We start from the raw sequence: 24,589 nt of genomic DNA on the forward strand, positions 1-24,589 counted from the left end.
TCACTTTCCAAGGACATTTTCTCAGACTGACTTTTTTCAGAGACATGAGAACAAAGTAAAACTCCACATACAACCACTTTTTGCTGTTGGTGATCTGCCCTGGAGGTGATTTTGGGAACTTGTGACAGATCTTAAAGATATTCAATATTTCATTTCACTACCATTTCTTAATTAAGAAATTAAGAAAGTGAAACAAAATCAATGAAAAGCAAAGCCCCAGCTCTTCCTGCAAACTACATTGGACCTGCAGCCCTTTTTCAAGCATTAGTGCAGTGAGCAAGTTCTTTCCAGGACAGAAAGACCGAGCTGGCCCCTTTCTTCGCTAACATTATTCCCAGTGACTAAGGCTGCAGGAGAACACACTGAACTTGGCCAGATATTTCTGTCATGAAACATCTGGCCTTGGAAAAACAATGGAGCTTTATGGATACTGACAAAGAAAAAAAAATGAATGAAAAAAAAAGGAAAAAAAAAAGAAAAGAAGAAAAAAGGAAAAAAACAAGTATCAGGTAAAGATAATGTAAAAGAAAATCTCTGATGTTATTACTGAGGAAGGCATCTGTCCCTCCCCATCCACCGTCTTCAGGACACTGTACCTGGCTCCCGGAGCTTCGCCACATGCTGCCACTCAGGAGGCCATGTCCCTTCGCAGTCGGTCCGGGATGCCACGCGCCGCAAAGTGCTTGGAGGTGAAGCTGCTACAGCCACAGGGCTCCCTGACAGCAGAAAGGAGTGTGACTATGGGGAATCCAAGTGTCACTTTGCTGTGCTCTGGAATCGGGGTTCACCTCCCTGTGACAGATCAGTCCCTCTAGCTGCTTTAAATTATCCTTTATCAAAACATATGCATGTTCCCACAGTCAGTCGGGTAAAAGGAGACCTCTCATCCTCAGAGCTGCTCTAACTTGTTGTAACTGGTAAAAACAACTCAGAAGTTGTTATGTGTGGCAAAAATTCCTTTAGAAAAACAGCACTCCCAAGATGGTACTTTATTTTCTCCAGATCCACCAGATGTTATGGGAACCTTCAAGAGCCAACTTGATGGTCTCTGTGTGTAAAGGACCCAGGGATTTGACTCATGTTTTTCCAGGGACATTTTACAGAACTGTTTTTATTGCTTTTCTCACAAAATGGCACTTGGTAAATGCAACACAAAAAGATAAGAGCCTTGGATAATCATTTGCTTTGTAATGCTTGTATTTAATTAAAAAAAATAGCTGCTAATAATGCTTGTACTATGAAGACTTGCACAGTGCAATCACAGGTGTGGATAGATTGTGTTGGAAAGGTATCCTGTGCTTGTAACTGAATGACAGATAGCAAGGAAAGAGAGGAAGAAGCAAAAGCGGATCAGAAAAATCATATACAGTATGTGCTATGCTTATTTTGAATTCATATACACATTTTAAAAGGTTAAAAGGGATTTCACGGGTATATATTTGCACTATTTAAACAGAAAGGTACCTGTAAGTAATAGTCCTTCTGTTTCTCTGGAAAAGCATTCAGTTCTTTGATACAGGGAGAGTATTATAAACTTGATGTTTATTTACTTTAATTACTCTGAAATAGTCATATTTCTCCTATGTGATAGCCATATTTTTGCATAGCTGCTAATGTTTAAACATTTATTCTATTTCCTACATGTTATTTAATTAGATAAAATGTAGCCTTTGTTTAATAACATTTTACATTATTAAAAAGACATGGCTATTTGCACCATGTATTTATGACGCTCTGATTTAGCCTTCTTATGCTCATCTGTCAGGACCCTCTTACCCGCCTGCCACTGAAATGGGGGTGATGTGGAGAGCTCTAGCTGGTGGTCACAAGGCCACTGCGTCTCTGATGGGAGGATGTACCAAGGATATGAGTTTGGCTGCTTTAGAGAGGTCAAAACCCTGTTAGCCTGGTGGGAAGGAGATGCATAAGTGCCCTCAAGCTGCGCTAGGTCTTGGTTTATTTTCTCTCCCTCTGTTCATCACCACCGCTCTGAGAGCCAAGCACAATGAGACTTCAAGTTCTTCCCACTTCTGTCCCCAGCAACAGTCAGGCAGTACAAAACTCATCCTAACTCCTCTTCCCAGCCCACCCGTTGGTATCCAGGTTATTATCAGGAGATAACTGAACTCTGGAAATGAGCTAGTGAAGGTGGTTGTTTGCAGTTGCAGCCTGTATCCTCTGAATAGCCCATCCTTGCTCAGGAGAGCCAGGAACATTGAGCAGGCCTCCATGTGCAGAAATGAATCCACACCAGGTTAAACCCTCAGGCTTGCAAGAGCATAAATACACTTATAAATATGACACAAATTCATATACAGGCTGTGTCCTCAGAAATAGATCCTCATTAATATGTTCCTGAATACTGACACATATGTAACCAATAGAGAACAAAGAAGCCTCCTGTGCAGTATGTTATATCCTAGCTCTCAGAAATTGTCATGAAACCAGTTAATTGAATCACATCCAGCTGCTATTATGTCATTGTCAACAGTTTGGTCATTACAGTGGCTACAGTCAAGCCCTGTCAGTCTGAATTTTTAGAAGTGCTAAATTCCTACCAAGATAATTCTGCTTGAGGATTATCTTTATCTGAAGCATAGAGAGACTTGCACATTTCCTTACCCCTTAACCATCTGGCCTGAAACACAGGAGCTGCAGCTTTTGTAAAAGTGGTCACTGACTATTTTTCAGGTGCTGATGTTCCAGTGGTCCCAAGCTTCAGCCTTCCTGAACTTCATATGTGATCTTATCTACAACACATATTTTATAGGCATGCATAGGTACAAAACTGTATAATGAATAACTTCCAGTTTCCTTTAAAAAGAAAAATCCAAATACGTACAAACAAGCCTTTTTTGGGCCACCGCCAGATTTTAGGAACATAATATCTATACACAGATACAGCCATGTCTATGTCTTGATAACCCTGCACTTGGGTCACACCGGAGGAGTTTCCTTAACCTCCAAGAGAGAATTTCCCCTAGTGCAAAACCCAACCTTGAGTCTGACTCATCCTGGTCTAGCTCAGTTTCCATGTATCGTAAGCACTTTATTTTCTTTAGTGTAACCTTCTTATTCACCCTTCTCACCTCCAGTGCTGTGTACTCAACCATATGTGTACAAGCTACTCTGCTGTTGGAGAGGAGCTTGGCTACCCTGACTTGCTTGTACCTGATGTACAACACAAACACGTGGCAGCTGCCGGCTCCTCCATTAACACATACCCATCAGACTGCCCTACACGATACCCCACTTCTGCCTTGCTCAGCTCATCCATTTGCAGCTCATTTGTATCAGGCAAACATCCCCCAGAAGCACATGGATACTCATGTGTGAAATTAGAGAGGCTTTCGTCAGCCATATCCAGTTACAGCCTAATTTTAATGAGGCTGAAAAATGTTAATTGCCTCCCAAGGTGGTAGCCGTCCCCTGCAGGGATTACTAGCTTGTTTACCACATCTCCTCCTCTTGTGCATGCTCACTGGAAAGGCTCCCCAACCTTTCTGCTGGTATTGGTAGGGTGGCATGTGAGACCCAGGGACCAGGGGCCATCTCTGCCCAAGGAGCAGAAAAGTTTCGGTGGAGGTGTAAGGCCTAGGCGCTGAAATAAATGGTGAGTCAAAGACACCTTCCGCTCACTGACAGCTAAGAAAGGCCTCATTTCCTCAGGGTGCGTTTGACGTGAGCACAGAGCCTCTGAGGTGACTTTTCTGCCCATGGGGAAACGCGAGAGTGTCTGCCGGCCTGAGGTGAGGGGGGAGGCCTTGTGCTGATGCTGGTGAGTCCATGGCCCAAAGTGGTGCAGAGCAGAGGGGTGGTCTTATGGGGCTCACCTTGGGGCCACGGCAGAAGCCAACCCTAACACTGTCCTCGCTGCACTGAGGGGGCTGCCGGTGCTGGCGGGGCATTTCCACAGGGTAGAGGTTTACCTGCTTCTTGGCAGAAGGTTTTGTTGACTTGAAGGCCCGTATTTATGCAATAATATTGTCACCTTGCAGTATTGCAGTGAATAAGGGAAAGTTTGTAGTTGATATATAGTATAATATGTACGGCTGGACTCAATAATCTTGAAGGTATTTTCCAATACCTTCCCATGATTCTGTAATCACAGAAACTTGAGCTGCTAAGAACCATTTTAGGGTCAAATACTTCCTTATTGCTGTGACCATGAAGTACCCCAAATGAGCAGTTCTGTGTAAGTCAGGACACTGGCAAAGCAAATCTCTCATTCAGGCCCACAAGAAAACAGAGAATGATGCTGGAAATGCAACTGCTGATGCAAGCAAGCAGGCTGCCACCCACTTTGCTCCCAGAGCAACACACGTCGCAGGAAGGCCACTGTTTCTTGGCTTTTAAGCGCCATCTGTTGAACATATGACGCCCCACACAAGTGTCCAGCGCTGGGACACTGTTGGCGTCATCAAATCCCTCCTCTCTGAATAGGTTGAAAACAAACAAACAAAAAAATATGCTGAGATTAATATTATTTTATATCTTTGTAGTCTCTGACATCAAAGAGATGAGGGTAAACAGAAACAAAAAAGTTACAGTTTCCGGGATTTCTTCATCATTAAAATGAAGTAGGCATCACTATCCACAGATAGCACTAACTCCAGTGTAGTAGTTCAAAAACTCATCTTTTGTGACCTAAGGATGAGAAAAACAGATTTAAAAATTTGCTATGGCTCTACACGGTAGCCCAAAGCAGAATGTTTATGTAAACGTGCCCGATTTTTGAAAATAATTCTTCTGAATCTTTCAGAGAAGTCTCATTTTTATGTCAGATTGTCAGCTACTCTGACAGTAGGATCCAGCCAGCTTTCACACTGCAATTGATCCAATGACACTGAAGTCATGGAATGAGCTTCTTGCATTTGACATAGAGTAGTTGATACATCCTGAAAATGAATATAAGAAAAGTCACTCTAATTGTTGATGAATATTAACAGTGATGCAAAAAGAAAATTAAATTAGTCCAGCATCAGCACCATCACCAGAAGAAAACAGAGAAAACAGAGGTTAGTCAAGCAATAAAGAAAGAGACACAAAAAAAGAAATGCATTTTGGAAATGTCAGGGAAAAAAGCTCAGCGTGCTCAGCTCTGGGATAACAAAGCTCTTCTTACTCTGTCACAAATTTTTGAGTCATTACTATGCAACAGCTACTATGTAAAAGCAACTTAGCTTTCATTTGCCAATACGCACACTTGTTTCCAGATGCAAAAACCTCACCTACTTGCACCTGCCCATGCTAAGACAGCTCTATGCCAGGAGACCAACAAAATCAATCAGCTGAGTGAATATACCTTGTGGTCTAGTTGAAATAAATTTATGCTGCAGGACAAACCAAACTGTAATTTTTGATCACATATAGTCAAATGCTTCTCTCTCGACACAAAAACATGAAGCCCAAAAAACCCATGGTGCAACACAACATGCAAAGTCATAATTCAGTGAAAGATGTTGCTGAGGCCATCGGGTGCTCCAAGTGGTCACGCCAAAAGCACAGGGCAAATGTGGGGCGCCCAGTGTGCATCCCGTGGTTCCTGCCTCTGCCTCCAAGTCCTGTGCCTGCTGGGCTGTGAGTGCTCGTGGAGATGGCTTCTGATGGCTCAGGCAGGCCTCTTTCAAGAGGCAGGAGGCTGGGGAGGTTTTTCCTTCTCTGGGTGACCACAGGTGGCAGCCAGTGCTTTGGGCGGGAGCTGCTGTGCCTGCCTGGCAGGCTGGGCAGAGCTCAGCCCGCACAAATGTCCCTGCTGCAGGGCAGCCTGGAGCTCGTGACACAGCAGCAAGCAAAACATTCGCTTCTGTGCGTCCTACGGTTTGTGTCATCCTGTTTAACTTCTATTGCACAGTCAGAAACAAGAAATAGTGTTAGAATACGAGCAAGATCTTATGATCTTGATTCTGGTGCCAGATATGGTGGCATGCATTGGCACCTATCTCCGTGTATCTGCTGTGTGCATGGTACAACCACGAGCTCGGCAGGACGCCCTGTACTGTTTCAACTATCTACAGCATCTGCTGGGTCTATACCCATCACACAGCAACCTGCAGCTCGGTGCAGACTCTTGAACTTCATTTTCAGCTCTCTGGGTCCACAGTGTAGTACCCTGGAGACCAGGATAGCGCTAACAGGTGGCTATAAGCACCTGCCTTGATGAGCTTTGATGCCTGGGCACTCCAGCTTGCCTTTATGTTCTGCAAAACGCTTTCTCTGAAGCTCCTGCATGTGTGCCCACTGCAGGATTATGTCTGCACATGTCTCAGTAAAGATGTTCCTACTTAGCAGTCAATGCAATGCCTGTATTTCTCCCAAGATTTTGCAGACATATTAATCAAACGACATGCCTGGCAGCACAGACTGCAGTTTGTATTCTATTGCATTTGTTTACAAGTAAAAAGCACTGCATGTTCATCTTTCCCAGATTGTTTCTTTTTCTTAAGAGCAATACACTTTTCTGCAGTTACCTTTTTCTTTTTTTCGTTTTCTCCAGAAGTGAAAGGAAACTTTGCCACTGACTTCAAAGGAACCTGAAGCAGCCCTTGGAAATGTGCTTTGCGACCATTTTCAAAATTACATAATTACAAAAAATGGTCTCCTTATGCACTTAGAAATGTGTCCAGTGAGTCATGAGAGCTAAATTTAGGGAGCCTCAAAGTGCGAGGACTTGCTCTGAGAGAGGTCATCAGTGCCCTGTGCACAGTCTGCATAGCAAGGGGAGAGCAGAGCCCTTGCTCAAGGACCAGACAGTCTCTGACCTCTCCTCATTCACATCTTTCAGGTCCTGCTGCAAAACCCTATTAGTGAAGCTCAGTGCAGAACAAGGAAGTAAATGCCACCCTGAAGCACCGAGCTGTCATCAGCCATAAGAGGCTTCATCCAAGGGGTGCAGAGGTGAGAGACAACACTGCTGTCGATTTAAGAAGGTGGTGTTGGGTCTGGTAGCACCATTTGATGCTCCTCCTTCCACAAAATCCTTCTGAAAAGGTGTATTGTATTTAGGATTGCATAAAATTGGAAAGGGTTAGTACAGAGCAAACAAACTGGTTAGGAATTAGATTAAATTTTGCACAGTGCATAGCACAATAGATCACTGGGGAGTATGAAACATTTATCTACGGTATGTGATTGGGAAATCATTTCTCCATTTTGTGATTCCTGCAGTTACATTACTTTCTTCTTATCTGGAACATACTAAATAAATAGAAAACATGACAGCCTGCTGTGGAGCCAGTGAACAAATGAGAAACAGGGGCTACGTAACGAGCCGGTATGTGTAAAACTTCTCATAGGAAGTTTGCTTTTCATATAAGGCACATAGACACTTCAGCAGCACCACAGTAGGTAAAGACACCTCTTATGACTGATGACAAACATCAGAGAGACACTTTCCATCAGTGTTAACCAATGTAAAAGTTTCTACAGCCTTTTGGATCAAAGGAAACATTGATCTTACACAGTTCTTGCTAAGAAATTGAAGGTACCTGTTGCTTGTACTGAAAGGTCATGTTTGAACAAAACAGAAAGCAGAGTTTGTACAGAATAGGGAGATCAAGTATTCACAGCTTGCTCATAAGTCAGCATAAATATAGAAAGCAGCAGTAGTAACTTTTGTGGTAACTGTGTACAGAGAGCAGTCACCACACTGGTAAATGCTCCAGGAGCAGTAAGAAGAAAAGGCTGTAGCACAGGTATGCCTTTTTGAAGAGAAAATGTTAGTGAGGTGATCTGAGAGTAGAGAAAGATAGGAACCAAAGGAAGAGATGAAACATAATCAGGTCTGCAGAGATTTGGGCCAAGGCACATGCACAAAAATGCTGAGCCATCCATAACAAGCAAAGAAAAAAGTTTGCATAGGCTCCTTAGCATTTATATTGGCCCCTATCTCCCTTCTCCATTTGTTTCCTCCTCCAGTTTCCCGACACGGGGAACTCACATATTCCCAGCATGGAGCCAAACCCTTAGGCAGTTGCTCCATCCCACATGCGAGGCAGACGAAGCTGAGCAAAACAGCACTGATAGTGGGGAGAGGGGTGTGCAACCCTCCGTGCCTGCAGCTGGGGCACAGCAGAGGCTGCTTACCCTGGGACAGGCCTTCTCACATTTAAACAGCCCTCCAGAGTATTTCCTTTGCTTACATGCCCTGTCAAGCACAGGTGTAGCCAACAGTAGAAGAGGGGATACAGCCAGGAACCTCCCGCAGATATCTGAGAGGAAATGAAGAGCTTGTCTCAGAGAAAAAAGGACAGATCAGGGGTGCAGAAAGCAAAGGCCAGGGGCTGCCAAGCGGCGGGCTGCCACGGGCGCTGCCGATGCTCGGAGGGGGAACCCGCCAACGCGCCGCCTCGGGCTAGCACTTCTGCAGATGGGCTTTAAGCTGCACTGTGACTGGAAACTGTGGTAATGGAAAGTGAGCATGACGTTGTGCATAGACTTAATCATGTGGACCTACAGCAAGCGGAAGTAAAGTCTTATTCCTTTAATTGCACAATTAGAGTTTCCAAGCATTTTTCATCATGATGATAAAATAGACATCAGTGTCTATGGAAGCGCTGACTCCTGCATAGTAGTTCATGAATTCTTCTGTTGTGACCTGAGGCAGAGGGATTTAAAATAGGAAAATTAACCTTTATTTTCTTCATTTTGTAATAAAAACTACACATTGAGGAAAAACTCTAATTAAATCTTAACATTGGTTATTTCACATTATTGTTAGAAAATAGACCCAGCAGGAAGAATGAAGGCAGTGAAAATCCACAGAAGTTAATTTCTTCCGTACTAGAAATAAAACTCTTGTCCTCCAGATATGCTTATACAGGAATTAAAGATGTACAATTAAACTTATCTACCAGGAAACAAAGTTAAAATCAGTGATGCTGAAGAAGATTAATACTGTTATGCAATTTTTACAGGGATGCTCTCATCTTTGCATTATCATTAATAAAAATGATTTCTGGTGCAACCCAGATATAGCCAGGAGCTTCATATGCATTCATCAGAGAGAAAATACCACTGTTTCACATAAGTCTCATTTAAAGAGACAAAAAGTCTTTCAAATCCCAGGGAGTTTTGAATATTTTTGACATCCATTTTGGAATTGAAGTAAACACAATTAGACTAAACACAATTTTTCTTAAATTAGATTTAACATATGCTACAAATCCTAAAAAAACAGACCAAGTAAGTTTTCAGGGCTGAATCCAGGGAATGTAGCTCCACTTCAAGTAGAGCTGGACTTCTGGACAACTATATCCCAAGAAACATAAAAGCTAATTCCCCCTCTACAGACTGAGAACTTGCCTGCTGGAGCAAACCAGGTGGAAGATCAGTGTATAATAGCCACGCATTAGCCAGGTGCAACCTAAGGAAATCCACTTCAGAGGGACAGGGGAATGTTAAAGGCATTGTACAAAGTTCTGAGGAAAACTTATCTATGTGGCTCATTATTATCAACAGTTTGGATGGAGGATATGGATATGGAAATAGTAGGCAGACCTCAGCTTGCTCTGAGCTGGTCAGGCACATGCAAGTTTGGCTCAAAGTGCTTTGCAGACACACACTGAAGGGAAAAAAATAGCCTGAATGGCGTGGAGATGGAGAAGGTTATGAAGTAGATGCTTGAGAAATCCCTCACATAGGGTGACCAAGCTCTGTATTTGAATGGGAAAACCTTGTCTGAGTGTTATGCAAGGCCTCCCCACGCTGCTTTGGGCCAGTAGCTCTTCAGGGCACAAATCTCTTGGGCACCTCAGGTCCATCTGGCAGCCCTTGTCCCTACTCCAGCTGCAGCTGTGAGTTTCATCTCTCTCTCTCTTTTTTTTTTTTCCCTTTCTGCCCCAGCCCTAATCTTTCTTCAGTTCTCTCTGGATAAACCCATCTCTATTGTGGAGTGATTTCCAAGTCAGTTGTCCAAGTAATTACATATATTACAGAAGAGCTAAACATAAAGTATTCCAGAAAACCTGTTTGTGAACTGGATCCTAGCTTTTATTCTCCAGAGAAGGGAGAAATCTTCTGATTTACAGGGATTTTGAAAATTAACAGTTGTGGTGGGTTAGTCTGAAGATATGCTTACAGTTCAAGCTTCACCAATAGACCTAAGCACTGATTATTCACTTGTCTTACTGTTTCCCATGAATGTGACAGAAATGCCCTGCAGATGCATTATTTGGTACTGGCACCATTCTTACATTCAATAATTTTAGCTGTAAGTCAAATGCTTTCATGGCTTCACATTAGATACTTCACTTACCTTCCCATCCTTGTCATAAGGTGAATCAAAATTATCTAGAAAGGCTCTAAACACTTGATCTTCTGTCCAATCTCCATTCTGGTATTTAGGATGATGCTTTGCATTATAAACTTCCCGTAAGTCTTCAATTGTTATGATGCCATCTCCAGTTTTATCTAACTTCCTAAATGCCTGCATGATTATCTCTTTCCTGGCATTCGACATGGGAGGCTGTAAGGAAATATTAACAGATTTATTTCATTTTTGCCAAGTACTTGCTCAGTTCCAAATTCTTCAGTTGTTAACAGTAAAGTGCTCATGCACTTAGGACCACAAACTACTGATCGTTTAAATTGCCCCTGAGACAGAAAGCCCATGAGATATATTACCAAAAATCAGTGTAATAGAATATACCCAGTGTCAAACAATAGGCTAATAAATAGACAAAAAGAGAAGAAAATGTTTCCTGGAATACTTTTCTCTACTATCAATTTTAAATATTTTAACAACAGTAAACACTAAATATTTTCTCTTTCTTAGCTGTTTAGATACCAGCAGAGTCCAAAGAGTCCCCAGTCAAAGTCAGTCATGCTGTGTTTAATCAGAGAAATCCCCCACTGGATTAGCTCATGTTATAAAGAAATATGTTATAAGACAAAGGATGGGGAAGTGAGATTAATGGACAGAACCATGTAGCTATCTGAACTGCAATATAGGTGGAATTTAGGCACCTAGAGATATTTTATATACATACTTACTAGGAGCCATCAATTATGTCAGTAAATTACAGAGACATGTTTAGGTTCTGAGGTTTCCTATCCACAAGAAGTTAATTTTGGCAATTTTTCAATTTAGTATACATATTAGCATATGGAAATTGAATCATTTAACCTCTCAAGAGTTACTGGTTTTAAATACAAATCTAGATTTTGCTGATTACTCATATCAAGATCAGTATTGTATTTAGCTAGCACTGATCATGTTCAGCTAATGAAGAAACAGGGCTTTTTTTCCCACTTAATGCAATAATACCGTAAATTCCCAGACTTACTCTTAGTGTAACAAGAAACTCATCAAAGTCAATTGTCCCACTTCCATCTCTATCAAATATCTGGAAAATCTGTTGTGCTTCTTCCTTGTCTATCATCATAGAATAATCATTTAATCCTTTCATAAATTCTTTGAAATCAAGGGTCCTGCTGTTGTTATCATCCATAATCCGAAACACCCTGTGGAAAAGGTGTAATTTTAAGTTAATATGACAGAAAACTTACAGAATGCTGCAGGACTTTATCACAAAGCCAATGCATAGGGCCGCCTGACTGAAATAATGTTTCCCTCTTCTGCAGTCTTCTAAGGAACAAAAAGGAAAAACAAAACAAAACAAAACAACCTTTCAACAGCAGAGATGACTTGCTTAGATTGGGTGCCTGAATTTTACAGAGATGAAGTTAAATGAGATGGAATCTGCTCCAGCTGAAGAAGTACTCCTCTGCATTATATATTAAGCCACCTAAAAGTTGGCCATGTGTTTTAAGTTTAACACTGTTATCACCCCCAGAAAAGGGATCTTGTTTTTCTTATGCTGTATTCCTTTGTTATGACTCTGGCACTGCTGATCACTGCAGTGTTCACAGTTACTATTAGGCTGAATAGTGAATTTGACTTAGACTCACCTGCCAAGTCCCTTAATGCCTGCAGATCCCCTTGCTAAACACTGCAGACGAAGTCTTTCTACTGGGTCCGTGGTCTTGGACAGGTTTCTTTTGGCCTGGATTGCCATCTCACGGTCATGCCTTGCTGTGCCCGGCATCTGGAAGACCAAACCTCCCGAATTGCATGGGTTCATGTAAACAACACATAGCACTGAAAACTCATAATATAGTACCGAGCATCCTAAGTGCTTAACTTGCAGGGCATTACCTTCAACTGAGAAATGCTTGACATTCCCGTCCTGCAAACATTTAGATACTCCCTTACTTTCTCAGAGTTTAGGCTTGAACTCTGATTTTTCAGTGCATTTTTTTTGATACTCCACTTCAGTTGTAACTGAAGCTTAGACACTGCTTAGAGCTTGGATCTGCGTATTTGCTTGCTTTGCCAACATAAAGCATGGACAGGGACTATTGAGATCTGCTTTGGATTTGGCAGGATTCAAGAGCTGTAGAGAAGAACTCAGGAAAGGCTTCTCTAGTACAATTGGAAGTCTAAGGAAATTTCCAAAAAGAGTGAAATGAAGCTGGCAGCCCTTGCAAAAGGTCCTCAGGACAGAGGGGGCAGCTCTCATCCAAGTTCTCTATGGAGTAAGTGGTCTGGATGCACCCAGAGTGCAAAGAGAGGCCTGGTGATTGAGTCCGACAGACGAATAATCAGGGCATTCGGTTCCAGCAGCTCTCGCATGAGGATGTGTTTTGACCCTCTTCTATTTCCTTTTGCTTATATCCTTTTCTCAGAAGGGGAAACTGTCAGAGGAACTGAACTTCTTTTTTTTTTTTTTCCACCAAGTGAAAATAATTGCTTTGATCTGCACTACGTGGGTCATCAAATCTGAGAGGAGTGCTCGGAAAACCAACCTATGACCTTAACCCACCAGCAAGCAATAAAGCGTGGTGATGACTTTGTTCTCCCTTCGGAGGAAGGCTGCGCTGGCCTCCTGGGCGCCCCTCAGCACCTCTCTGCCACGCCAGGAGGAACCGGCACAGCCTGAACCGTGGCCTGCCCCAGCTCTCGGGGACGCTCCTTCCCACACAGCTTGTGCTGCTTGCTGAGAAAAGCGGCAGGATGCTGTTCTAGGGACACGTCAAACCCTGACCCCTGGCACACGCAAGCTTTTGCGCAGCAGCAGGACACGGAGCGCGGGCCCTGATCTGCAGTTCCCCATGTCGACTTCGGGTGGTTTGAGGGGAGGATCTGAAACCCCTGTGGGCAGTGATGACAAATACAAACCAGGTTCCCATCCTTCTCTGGGAGGTTAAAAAAAAAGGAGATCCTTTCAGGTCTTGCTTCACCCAAAGTGAGCAAATTTGTAAAGGGAACTCATTAATGAATGACCGAAAAGACCTCAGAACTATGTGAGATCAACAGTCAGAAATGTTTCCACAAACAATCACCTGTCCTTAAATGGAAATTTTAACTTGGCAAGAATATATAGTGAGTTTACAAGAATAATGTGCCATCTCTACTTATGTTATATAATTACATAGTATAGCATTTTATAGACTTAATGCCTATACATATCTATGCATATTGTGCATATAGTGTGCAAAGAATATATATATATTGTGCACAGCATTATATGTAACATGTCTCTATGCTCCTTAAATACTTAGAGATATAAATACTATGTAAGCATGACATGAGACAAATGATGATATAATTTGTATCCACTGAGAGAGGCAAATATCTACAGAAATATGTGCCACAGCAAGATCTTCCCCTTGCCTCCGGTTTGTGGAGGCATTTCCAGCACCCTGCAATGAACTTCATATAACAATTACAGTGAGATTTGTGAACTGGGGGTGGGGAGATGCCATCTAGCCTGATACACATTATAGTACAGTATAGTATAGTATAGAACATCCGGAACAAAAAAAGAAAAAAAAAAACACTAAAACATGTCAATCATCAATTATCTCTTCATTAAATATACAGTTTACATCTATATCTAGATATATTTCTAGTTGAGAACCCACCATCTCTCCACATTGCTCCAGTAGTTAATCATTTTCATTTAAAATACCTGGTTTGTTTCTAGTTGGAATTTTCCCCATCTTTAGATGCTATTATAGTTTTTTCTATTAGATTAGATAGCTCTATCTGTTCAAAATTTGTCAAAATTTGGACACGTGAAGGTCCCCTCTCCAACCTCTTTTAGCTAATTGATTAAACTGAGTTTATAACTCTTGCTACAAAGTCGGTTGCCAGATGTTAAATGATCCTTTTGTTCTTCCTCAACTTTTGCAAATTTTCCAGTGTTCTTTTGGGGGCGAGACAGAACACTGTAATAATCTCACAAAAACTACAAACAGGGATAATATCACATCTCTAAGCTCTAATATGACCTGAACTTATATGCCATGGGACAATACATCTTTGAGAATCCTTACTATGCATTCATGAATACAGAAAACCAAAAGAAATATAAACCCCAATACATGTGAGCCTGGGCCACAGTAACATGTACATTAACTGCAGATTCCTCTTCTCTCAGCTGCTGGCTTAGGCCAAAGATAAACTGTTGCGCAGCTGTTGAAAGACAATTCTGTACTTTAAGAAAATAGATTCTGAATCCTTTCAAGGATGAAGCAGTCACAGAATTTCATGTGCTCTTTACTCTCCTTTTTTCTTTCTATACATGTTGCTTCTCCTAGGTCTATACAGACTGAGCTATGAAATATGGGGCAGATGAAATACGCAACCTTCCTATGCTTGAAATTAGTAGCAAAATCCCCCTACTTTGTGGTGGGAGAAGGATCTGATTTCAGATTTTGAAAGGACATGAGTTGCACAGCCAACAGACAATAAGAAAAAATGATGAATGCTGGTTATTAATGCAGATGTTCCCCAGCCATTTAAAATGAATGGCATATGAATTTTACTAAGAAAAAAACTGGTAAGAAACAAACAAACAAAAACCCTTTAGGCAACATAACAGCAATATGCTTCAGGATGACAGATGTCCATATCCTAAGAGACCATCCAGCAAGAAATACCAGTGTCTTCAACTGGAACCTCTCCAGAAACATGAGAAATTTCCTCTAAGGTCTTCCTCACATTCTGAAAGCAGGTTCAAGAAGGCACCTTATTGTGCCTGCATCGCACGCATTGCGACATAGTGATAGCGCAGAGCAGAGGTGACATCCACCAGAGACGCATCCAAAGGAATATCTGCTTTTATATACTATGCTCCTTCACCCTCTGCCAGAGGAGAGGTAAAAAGAACATCCAGGTTTCCTTAATCTTCTCTCAGACCTTTAAAACCTGGTCAGAACTGAAATAGCATTAGTAGGCAAAAAAAAAAAAAAAAGGTTCAAAACTTGGGTGTTGATCTACTGTCATTGGTAGTTGTGAAGTTGTCACAGAACCTTCAGATTGACATGCCCTGAGAGACTGCATGCAAAACACTGCGTGAAGCAACTTCAGGAACGAGTGCTAAGTGGGTGCTGCAGAAGAAACTTCTCCAGAGAGGATGAAGGCCACTCCTAATCACATATCTTCTGTGTTACTAACTCTAGGCAGCTATTCCTGCAAACTGAGGGCTGCAGTGCAAGTACTCAGCATTCCTAAGCACTGAATAACAGAATGAATGTGCATGGCACAGTACGTGGCAGTGAACACACATCTAAAAGATCACCACTGCAAGACCTACTTTTTCAAGACCACGGCCTCTTTTTGGATCTAGCATGAAGTAGTTACAGACACAGACATAACTAATGCAATGGGACAATATTGCTGTACTGTTAGGTATAACAATTTGGGGTGTACGCAAGTCGCTGAGCCGCAGACCCTGAGAATTGCTTGTTTCCACTGGCGATGTTGTGTCACGCAGTCTGGACAGAAACGGTTGCACTCCTTCTTACCGAAAACTGAAACCTGAAATTTCACGCTCGGTGTTTCAGGAGAGTCTTGGGGGTGTTAGCACCCGATGCCCTTCAGTCCCTCCGAGCCTGGGCTTTGGAAGCAGGAGGCTCAGGCCATGGCTGGTGCCCTGCTCCACACACCAGGGCCACGCACAGCCCAGCCACGGAGCCTCTCATGCGCATCCAGGCCCTGCATTCCTGGAGAGCAGCCCCGCGTGCCAGGCGCCCCTCCACAGTCCTCCAAGTTGTGCAAGAACCAGCACGGCTCGGCCTCGCATACCCCACGCCACCTCTGCACGGAAGACCCCTGAGCTGCTGTAGAGCCTAAGCGGCGCAGACCATCTCCATGTATCCATTCCTGTCTTTCTCTTGGGACACCACTAACCCACTGCAAACAGGCGAGCTGCCTGAGTGCTTCCCACTGCCTCAGCACGGAGGCGTTGCACGGCCTCCCCACCGGAGCCATGGCGACCGGCCGCGCTCGCAAACACACAGGAGCCTCCTGGCTGGAGCGCCCGCCAGAGCCACCGCCGCCAGCGACGCGGGGAGGAAACTTTTACCTGCACCGTCCCGTGGCCGCCCCAGCTCGGGGGAGGCTGCCGCAGGGCAGGGAGCTCCGCTCGCCCCGCTCTGCGCCCGCTCGGGCGGCGCGGGGAACGTGGGCCGTGCGGCCGCTCGCTGTGGAGCCTCCGGTCGGTCTCGTCTGAAGTGCCCGGCTGCCCGTGCCCCCCCCTTTCCCAAGGCTGGAGTTTACCAGCCCGTCACCAAGGTGACCCTGGAGGTGGTGGCAGGCCCCAGCCTACAGAGACTGCGCTGCTCCCTGGGGGCGGGTAGTCCTGGGATTCCTTCTATCCACCTCTTTTTTCCCTCCTCCTTTCCCCCCGGATGGGGTGGATGAGACTTTGCTCCTGTAGGTTTGGTCTGGTTCTGCTTGGGGGTCAAGCAGGTTTGACGAGCAGGGAGCCACTCACTCGTGCTCCCTCTCCCCAAGGAGATGACCAGGAGGCCAAGCTGGGCTTTGGCAGTGTGTTGATACATCTCAAAAAACTTGTGTGTCCACTTCTCAACTCAAAATGCAATGGGAGAAAATAAGTAAAAGTCCATCAGTCATCTTACACAAGACCCATGCTCGCTGCATGCGTGGTCTTTTCCTGCTGACTAGTTTGCATTCTGCAGGACTGCTGGTGGAGGAAACCAGCAGAAAAGCTGAGATTGGGTCCATTTGCAGGGGAAAAACAGAAAATTGAAAAGGTTAAACAGTCATGCAATGCAGAAAAATCTGCCTCTGCAAAAGGTCACAAATGTTGTTAACTGGAGAGGGAATTGGCAATTGATGCTTGGGGTGAAAACCAGCCTGTGCCAGGCTGCCTAGCTCTCGCCTGCGGGAACAAGCTAAGAGTGAGTATTGGAGCTGCTGGCAATGGCAACTCGCTAAATCCATCCCAGAGGATGCAGGAAATGGGGAAAGTACTTGCTCTGAGCATGGATACAGCAAGGCAAAAATGAGTAAGTGCATCATTTTCTGATGAGAACAGCACAAGATTGCAGGCAATCACCAGAGTAAAACCATTTGCGTCCCAGCAGCCTGCTTATCTCCCATCGACAGGTACTTCCTGGCGCTGAACTGCACAGATGCTGCATTTCCCCCATCGGGCAACCGATCGCACGCTAGGGCGGACGGGGAATAGCGCACCGCCAATCGTGCGTGCATTAGAAAAATACTGGCTTGGAGACAACGTAACGACCCCAGCCCCCTTACGTTGGCACTTCACAAACGGATCTGCAGAGGCCACCTGGGAATATGGAAGGGGCTGGGGATACGAGCAGGGCCGTGGGTGCAGGAGGAGCTGCCCCTGCTGTTGCTGGCCTGCATTGCACATGGAAAACGGAGATGCTGGGCCTGGAGCAAATGCACACCTTTAACAGTGAGCGATTTGGCCAGTGAAATTCAGCACCCTGCCCCAGTAAAGCATTTGTTTAGATGCACAGTCTGCATTCATTTTCAGAGGATCCCCTATACAAGAGCAAGGGGACACTTCATAAAGCAAAAGAAAGGAAAATTTAACATCTGGATACTCCTGACTTCCACGCTTTTGTTGCCTGCTGAGGGGGAGCCTGGGCGCACACACCTGCATGCTGGCGCTCGGTCCCCTCTCCGTGCAGTCTTCCTCTAGTCTGTGCTAGTTAATGATTTATGAACCTGAGCAATTATTAATGTACTTTCAGGTGTCTCCAACTGCTCCAGGCTGTGATTAATTTTATCTGATTATATCTGCTCTGTTCCTGTGCATGAAGCTGTAAGCAGGCCAAAGTAAATTCAGCAGCTTATCGAAAAAACAGATGGAGATTTCATCAAAATCCTGGAATTTTTCTGCCTCATTTCCTGACCAGCTCTGAATACTCACTTGTTTGTTTGATTTTTGCTGGTGCAGTGTTCTATTAAAGAAGAATTGTGAGATGTATTACACATACATATGATATATATAATTTATAAGTTTGTGATTGCTCCCTGAAGCTGTGACCAGCTGTCAAGTGTGCATGCTGTCTATCTTACTCTCCAGAAAAGGTGGTGACATTTAGAATATACTGGGAATGGTCCCTAGCCCTTGCTTATTCCTGTGTCATACCCAGACTCTGGTAAGGAAGGTATTAGTCAGCCCCAGGGTGTTTGTTATTTGACACATTTTTGAGCTGATTAAGTGATTGAGATGATTCCAGAATATGGGTGTTTATTTTAAAATGAGTTTTTCTTGAAAATCTGCTACAAGTCTATTTTAGCAGGAGAATGAGAAATGAAAACAAAAAATATTTCAGCTAAGAACTTCACCAGCAAGTGTTTAACAAAGATCAAATAATTTCATTCTGTTCTTCAACATACTGGCAGTTTAATTTTTCACAATTTAGTCCAAAGTGAACAAAATGAGCTTTTTCATTTTGATTCCTTCACACTTTCTAAAAATAGTGGCAAGCTTTTCTCAACAACAGTTAGCGTAATGAGGGTCTAGTGCAAATGAGAAGCTTCTGTGTTTGGCCCCCTTCTTTTTTTGTCCTCAGGACAAAATAACTATTAAATGAATCTAGTGTTTATTTGGATCAAATATGTTTTGATGCTGAGAACAGCAGAAGATGTGCTTGGTGGTGGCAGGGGGAGGAGGTAAGGAAGAACAGACAAGCCATCTTAAGCATGCTGAACGATCTGTTCTCAGGTCCAAAACCAAAACCACCAGGTGGGTATTTAGGGTAGTTGCTCCTCAGAGCAGCCTCTCTAAAGACCAAGATAATTAAGTACTGGGCTAGACTGGGAAGTGCTGGGAAAGAAGAGCAGTTGTGAGTCTCTGCTGTTGGCACAGATACACGCTGAAGAGTAGACACTGTGGGGACTTCTCATGGCCCTCCCAGGCCTCTGAAATGTGGATTTTTTCCAGGCATATGAGGCTGTACAGGCAACTTGGCAAGAGGAAAAAAAATCGGGCTAGGGAAGCAATTTCAGCAGTTGTACAGGAGAGAGCAGAGGCTCTTTCTTCTAGGACCTGCTGGCAGCTGCATGGAGATAGAGCTGCTTTAGTTCCTAGCGAAGGGAATGCTTCACTCATCAGCTGGTGACACGCTGGACAGCAGCTATTACATGAGTCTGTGAGGGGCAGTTTGTAAAACAGCTGCAGACAGGATGTGTTCTTTGGTGCTGGTCTCTGCTGTGACAGTCATGGTCCCTGCTTTCTGAGCCTCTTTGTGGCACATGAATCAAACGTTTTCCTGAGAGGGGAGCTTGAGATAGTGGAGTGATTTACTAGTGCCCTGTTTTAAGAGGGCTGCCCTACTACCAAAGTCTTACAAGACAGAAACATGGGGAGCCCAGCCATATGTATTTAGTGCCATTTTATCCACCAGCCACACGCCAGGCGGCTGCCTGGAGCTCTGCAGGGCCGACCTGTGCTCTCCTCGGCTAGCAGCCGCTGCCAGATGCTGGCACTGAGGCAGCGGAGTCACCCCTAGCTGTCCCTCCCCTAGACTCACAGCATCGCAAAAACATTCAAAGTTAAAACACAGTTGGACTGGGTCAGCCCAAAGGTCTGCTAGGCCCAATCTCTTCACCCCCGTGCGCCACCCCTGGGCGTTTGAGCACGGGCCTTCTCTGAAGGGTTATTCTGCCCCATGTGCACCCCAGCAGGTGGCCGCTTCCTGGCTACCTGAGCTAGAAATCGCACCCGTGGAGCTGTTCTTCGTGAGTTTCACTAGACCTGCCTCACTTGAGCAGCTTAATAAGCCTCTAAGTTTTAGGACCCCAGTGAAGCATCTGTCTAAGAAAAGTGCCTGTGTTCCCTGCCTGGGCAGTGCAGACACGGGGGTGTCCTCGGCGCACTCCAGGCACTGAGTCCAAGGGATTGAGGTGTCCAGGTCCCCCAGGGCCCCAAGGCAGAGAGGCTCTCGCAGTCATTCACCACACTCAGCAGAGATGTAGGGGACCTGCCATCACGAACTGGAGCTCGCATCAGAGCCCACAGCTCTCCAGGGCATTCACACGGGATAAACATCAAGACATATTCCCTCCGTGCTCCCTCCTCGCTCCCTGTAGCCTGTGCTGGGCTGCTTTTTCAGGCATCACCCAACAACATCCCATCTGAGGCTGCTCAGGGCCTAGGAGAGGAAGCAGAGCACAGAGGCAGGAGAGCAGCGACCTTGAGCCTCTAGCTACTGCTCGTGAACTTGCGTGGCTTTGCAATTGCTGACTAAAATAAACTGCTAAACCTCACTTTTTCTGGGGTTTGCCAGCAGGGCTGGTGATCTGAGGATGTCAGACCTAAATAACCAGCTCAGATGCAGCCCTTGAAGCTCACCATTTCCATCCTAGCCAACATCACAACTCTCACTTTGAGGTTACTGGCTGGAGGCAAGTCTAGCACCAGGTTAGCAGAAGAATCGTATCATGGACTTTCCCCTTCACAGGATATGCTTTTCATTGTAAATTAAGGAAAAAAAAAAAGGCATTTGAAATTTCTGGTGAAAAAGCTTCCAGCAGCACTGTTTCAGGTCAATCAGAATGTTCTATTCTGGTAAAGCCACAGTGCTTTAGCCCTGGTGTAGTTCTTACTGCATGTATATTGCTGGCCAGCCATCCTTGCATGATGAAGCAAGCAGGAAGATTCTCTTTCTCCTGATTTTTGCCCTAATTTTTGATAAGCAAAATTAAAACAACAATAACCACAACAAAAACACCCTAGCTCTAAAATTGTGTCTTTTTTCATGCTCCTGAACATAGAATGAAGTTGATACCTTTCATGTCAGTAGCAAAAGAGTTCTTTTCTCTCACAAAGCAGTTTCAGAAATCAAGTTAAAGTTTTCCCTATATCGTTCTGTATTTTCCTGTTAGGTGGGTCTTAAAGGCTTCAGCCGAACTGATCTTGCTTTAAAATAATCACAACCATGCAGAAACAACTGCATCTCTTTCTATCCCATGTATGGCAAACCTTTGGAGAAAGAAAAGTCATAGTGCTCAATGGATTATGCTGCAAGCAAAATTTCCTCATGCCTTTGGCATACGTGTGATACACATCTTAATCCTTTGACTCCAGTTTGGTAGCAGCACTGAAAGCCTGGCTTAGTGCAGGATAATGCTAAAGAAAAAAAGAGCTGTTACTTGCTTTGCTGTTCCTTTCCCAGCTAGTGAAGCCTAAAGCTTCTTCCTTTCATTGCTGAGTCCTCAGCTAGCTATTATTGAGATTTTTTCTGCACAGAAGTATTAAAAATTCATTATTCTTTATTTTTGTGCAACAATTAGATCTGGACTAACAACAACTACAGTCTTTAGATTTTAATTATAGTAATTTCCTTATATTTCCTTATATATATATTTAACCTGTGCTTCAAAACAAGATTTTGAGCATACTGGAGGGGAGGGAGAGATGAGCATGGAGACAAACTGCGTTCCCAGCTCAGTTTCCGCTCCTTCAGATCCCACTCCTGCACGGGGGCGTGGGGCACCCGGCGATGTCACTTGTGCCCTCTCGGAGGCCACACGTGTGCCTGCCGAGCCCTGTGCTAACAGGAAGCTTTGCTGTTCTGTGCTGAGAGATATCTCCGCATCCCTGTGACCGCACGGCACTGAGCTCTGCTCTCCCCCTGGCAGTGAGAATGCTTTCCTGCTCTTTCAGTATTTCCTCTGAACTAGGCTGGTGGGATTTTCTCTTAGCTAGGGAGTTAGGCAATGATCTCTCTCTCTCCCTCTCTCTCTCTCTCTCCATATTCCTCCTTAGTTTACCAGGCTGGTTGCGGGGTAGTGTTGCCTTTGTGTATATCACTCACTTCACCACTAGCATATGGTGAAGAACGATGCTCAATGGAGGTGACAGCCTGTGCTGGTTTGCTCAGCAGACTCAGCATGAGTTATTCAAGTTTCCAGCAAAGATTTTCCTTTACAACTCATGGTAAAGTATTTCACATTTGTGATGTGCTCTTGCCTTCTGCTCAGCATTCCATTTGCCATCCACTTTATTAACTGTAGGGAAAAAAAAGTACATAAACCTCCCCTACATGCACACCAAGTTTTTGGAGGCATATCCCAAGTCCTCTTGTCCAGCTGCAGGTAAGGTAGGAATGTCACAGGGGGAGACTGCTATTCCCAGGTTGTGATTCATGACCCCATTTGTCCTGCTATAGTATGCAAAGTGCAGGAGATACCTCAGGGGCTTGTCCTGGAAGGAGCCAGGGGGACACTGTGTGGTGGCACAGGCTTCAGAAGGGATTTGTCCCTCAGGGACATGCAGAGAAGCAGACACACGGACTGCTGCAGAAATAGCAACAGGATCCCAATCCTTTTTAGCTCTACATACAGAGTTATGAAGAGTTACAGACCCTCCTTTGTCCCCAGATCTTCTCCACTAGTTAAGTCTTAATTTCACTCCCTAGCAAAGTGTGTGGCATCTAATGCAAGAGTTCAGCTTTGTGCACTAAACATGAGGTGTTCAGCGACCCCACTGCTCCCTGAAGTTAAAGTCACCTGGTGACCACTAGTTCCTAGCTGATGTCTCTGTGAGTGATGCCAGTGTTGCCCGTAGCAGACACCTGAGCAGGGCAGAAACCAGAAGAGAGGAATTCGGAGCGTCACTCTGGGCTTCTGGCATGTGCCACCATGCAAGTTTTTGGAAAGTACTTTTTTTCATGAAGACTCATCCTATTTGAAACCAAGTTGGTCAAATCATCTTAGATGGATTTATGTTGATGATATATTTATTTTGCTTGCTTGTTCCTGTAGACAAACTACAAACACTCCTGCATTTCTCTGATATACTGTTCCTGCATTTGAAGTCAGATAATGCTAACATGAATTCGTTCACTTTATCTACCCAGAAATTGCATAATCTGGCATGTTTGTTATCTCGAGGAGGAAACTGCTATCTTCTGATGGATGAAACCTCACAAGCTTTTGTACAAACAGTCATGCAGTCCGGATGCCACCAAAGATGGCTGTTTTGATGATGCCAAGCAAAAAAAAAAAAAAAAAAAGGCAATAACAACAGAAAGTAACATTTCTCAAAATATCTACGAGAACAATTACAAGAATAACGTGAATTCTACACTGCTGATTATATAGTACTGCTGTGAATGCTATGAGAGCACTAGCGAAAGCGTTCGGCGCAGCCCCCGTTGCCTCTGCCCCGGCAGAGGCTGCAGCGCTGCGTTGCAGCCGGCGCTCGCTCCTCGCTGCAGCTTCCTGGAGCGCGAGACGCTGCCGAGTGACACTCGCCCCGCACGGAGGCCCGCTCTTCCTCTCGCCTCGCCCTCCCTTCCTCCACCAACATCACACAGCCCCGTGAGGCGGGCGCCCACGCGGCACTTAGCGCGAGGAAGGAGATGCAAGGCCTGGGTCTTCAGCAACGTCCTGCTGGAAACCCACGCTAGCTCCTATGCCGAGCAGGCGCTCCGGGCTGCACCATCGGCCCGGTGCTGGGTTACCTGTAGAGAGCCTGACCCTCCTCTAGCCAGAAGAGGCAAAGGGGGACCAGGACTCTTGGAAGAATCAGAGCTCCAGCCTGATTACGTGGTGCAAAGCAGTGTCTGCTTCTGAGACAAAATGATTCATTAAACTGGGAGCACAAGGACATAAGATTTGCCCCTCTAACAGTGGCTCTTCCTGCGAGTTTTGGTTCTTGACATGTAGCAGTCTTTTCTGACTGCTGCAATTGGATCCAACTCTCTGCATCCTTTTGATACACGACTGTGAAAGACAAGTGTTACTCATTCCTCAGTGGTGGCCAGTTTTGAAGAAATGATAAATTTTAGTCTCCAAAGAGTCCAGAGGAAAAAGAAATGAAGACTGAGTAAAAAGTAGCATGCTAGAATTATCTTTCCTTTAAAAAAGCTGTAAATATTATTTCAGTTGAAATAAGAGTCATCTAATACCTACTGAGGTTCAAAGTTTTCTGGTAGCCAGGACTGAACAGATGAATATGAAAAAGATTTGTGAGCTATAAAGAAGAGTTTGTGGAGGGCATGCCCATAGCCTTGGTGACCTGAGTACGCAATTCCTTAAACAGTTTTATTTTACATGGAAAGACCTCTAGTATTCCTCCTGGTCCCAAATAGTGGTTTTTTGAATAGTAGAATTTAATTAGAATTTAAATAACAAAATAAGGTTGCAAAAGTTATTCAGTGAAAGTTCTCTCCCTATATACTATTCTTAACCCTGTTAAGCCTAAGCAAAGCTGCTGGTGCAAGATAAAGCAATCTTAGATAACTAGATGTGTAGAATTACGTTTTGCAGCATCTTACTTAAGTTCAG

At 44.3% G+C, this 24,589-nt stretch overlaps 1 protein-coding gene and 1 long non-coding RNA gene across 3 annotated transcripts in view; both read right to left on the reverse strand.

Moving 5' to 3' along the window:
* The window catches only part of LOC148593136 (uncharacterized), a 396,995-nt gene that overhangs the window by 305,000 nt on the left and 67,406 nt on the right, over positions 1-24,589 (reverse strand). The window lies entirely within an intron of this gene.
* On the reverse strand, positions 4,540-12,047 carry CAPSL (calcyphosine like). Of its 2 annotated transcripts, XM_010217724.2 has the most exons (5): positions 11,911-12,047; positions 11,286-11,463; positions 10,256-10,465; positions 8,493-8,596; positions 4,540-4,647 (listed from the first exon to the last, which is right to left on the reverse strand). In XM_010217724.2, exons 1-4 carry the CDS (start codon positions 12,045-12,047, stop codon positions 8,495-8,497), a joined length of 627 nt encoding a protein of 208 aa, XP_010216026.1. In that variant the 3' UTR covers positions 4,540-4,647; positions 8,493-8,494. The 2 variants fall into 2 exon arrangements, with proteins under 2 accessions (XP_010216026.1, XP_088388234.1); XM_088532108.1 differs by lacking the exon at positions 4,540-4,647 and having other exon boundaries at positions 8,463-8,596.

Source organism: Tinamus guttatus, unplaced genomic scaffold (genome assembly GCF_059628265.1).
Source record: "Tinamus guttatus ecotype Peru unplaced genomic scaffold, ASM5962826v1 Tinamus_guttatus_pri_ptg000455l, whole genome shotgun sequence".
In the NCBI taxonomy this organism is placed as follows: Eukaryota; Metazoa; Chordata; class Aves; order Tinamiformes; family Tinamidae; genus Tinamus; species Tinamus guttatus.

Coding starts and splice junctions, on each gene's coding strand:
- CAPSL (XM_010217724.2), bottom strand. CDS start 12,047: ATGCCGGGCACAGCAAGGCATGACCGTGAGATGGCAATCCAGGCCAAA. Junction 11,464..11,910: donor GGCATTAAGGGACTTGGCAG/GTGAGTCTAAGT, acceptor CCTTTTCCACAG/GGTGTTTCGGATTATGGATG. Junction 10,466..11,285: donor AGTTTCTTGTTACACTAAGA/GTAAGTCTGGGA, acceptor ATTTCCTTACAG/CCTCCCATGTCGAATGCCAG.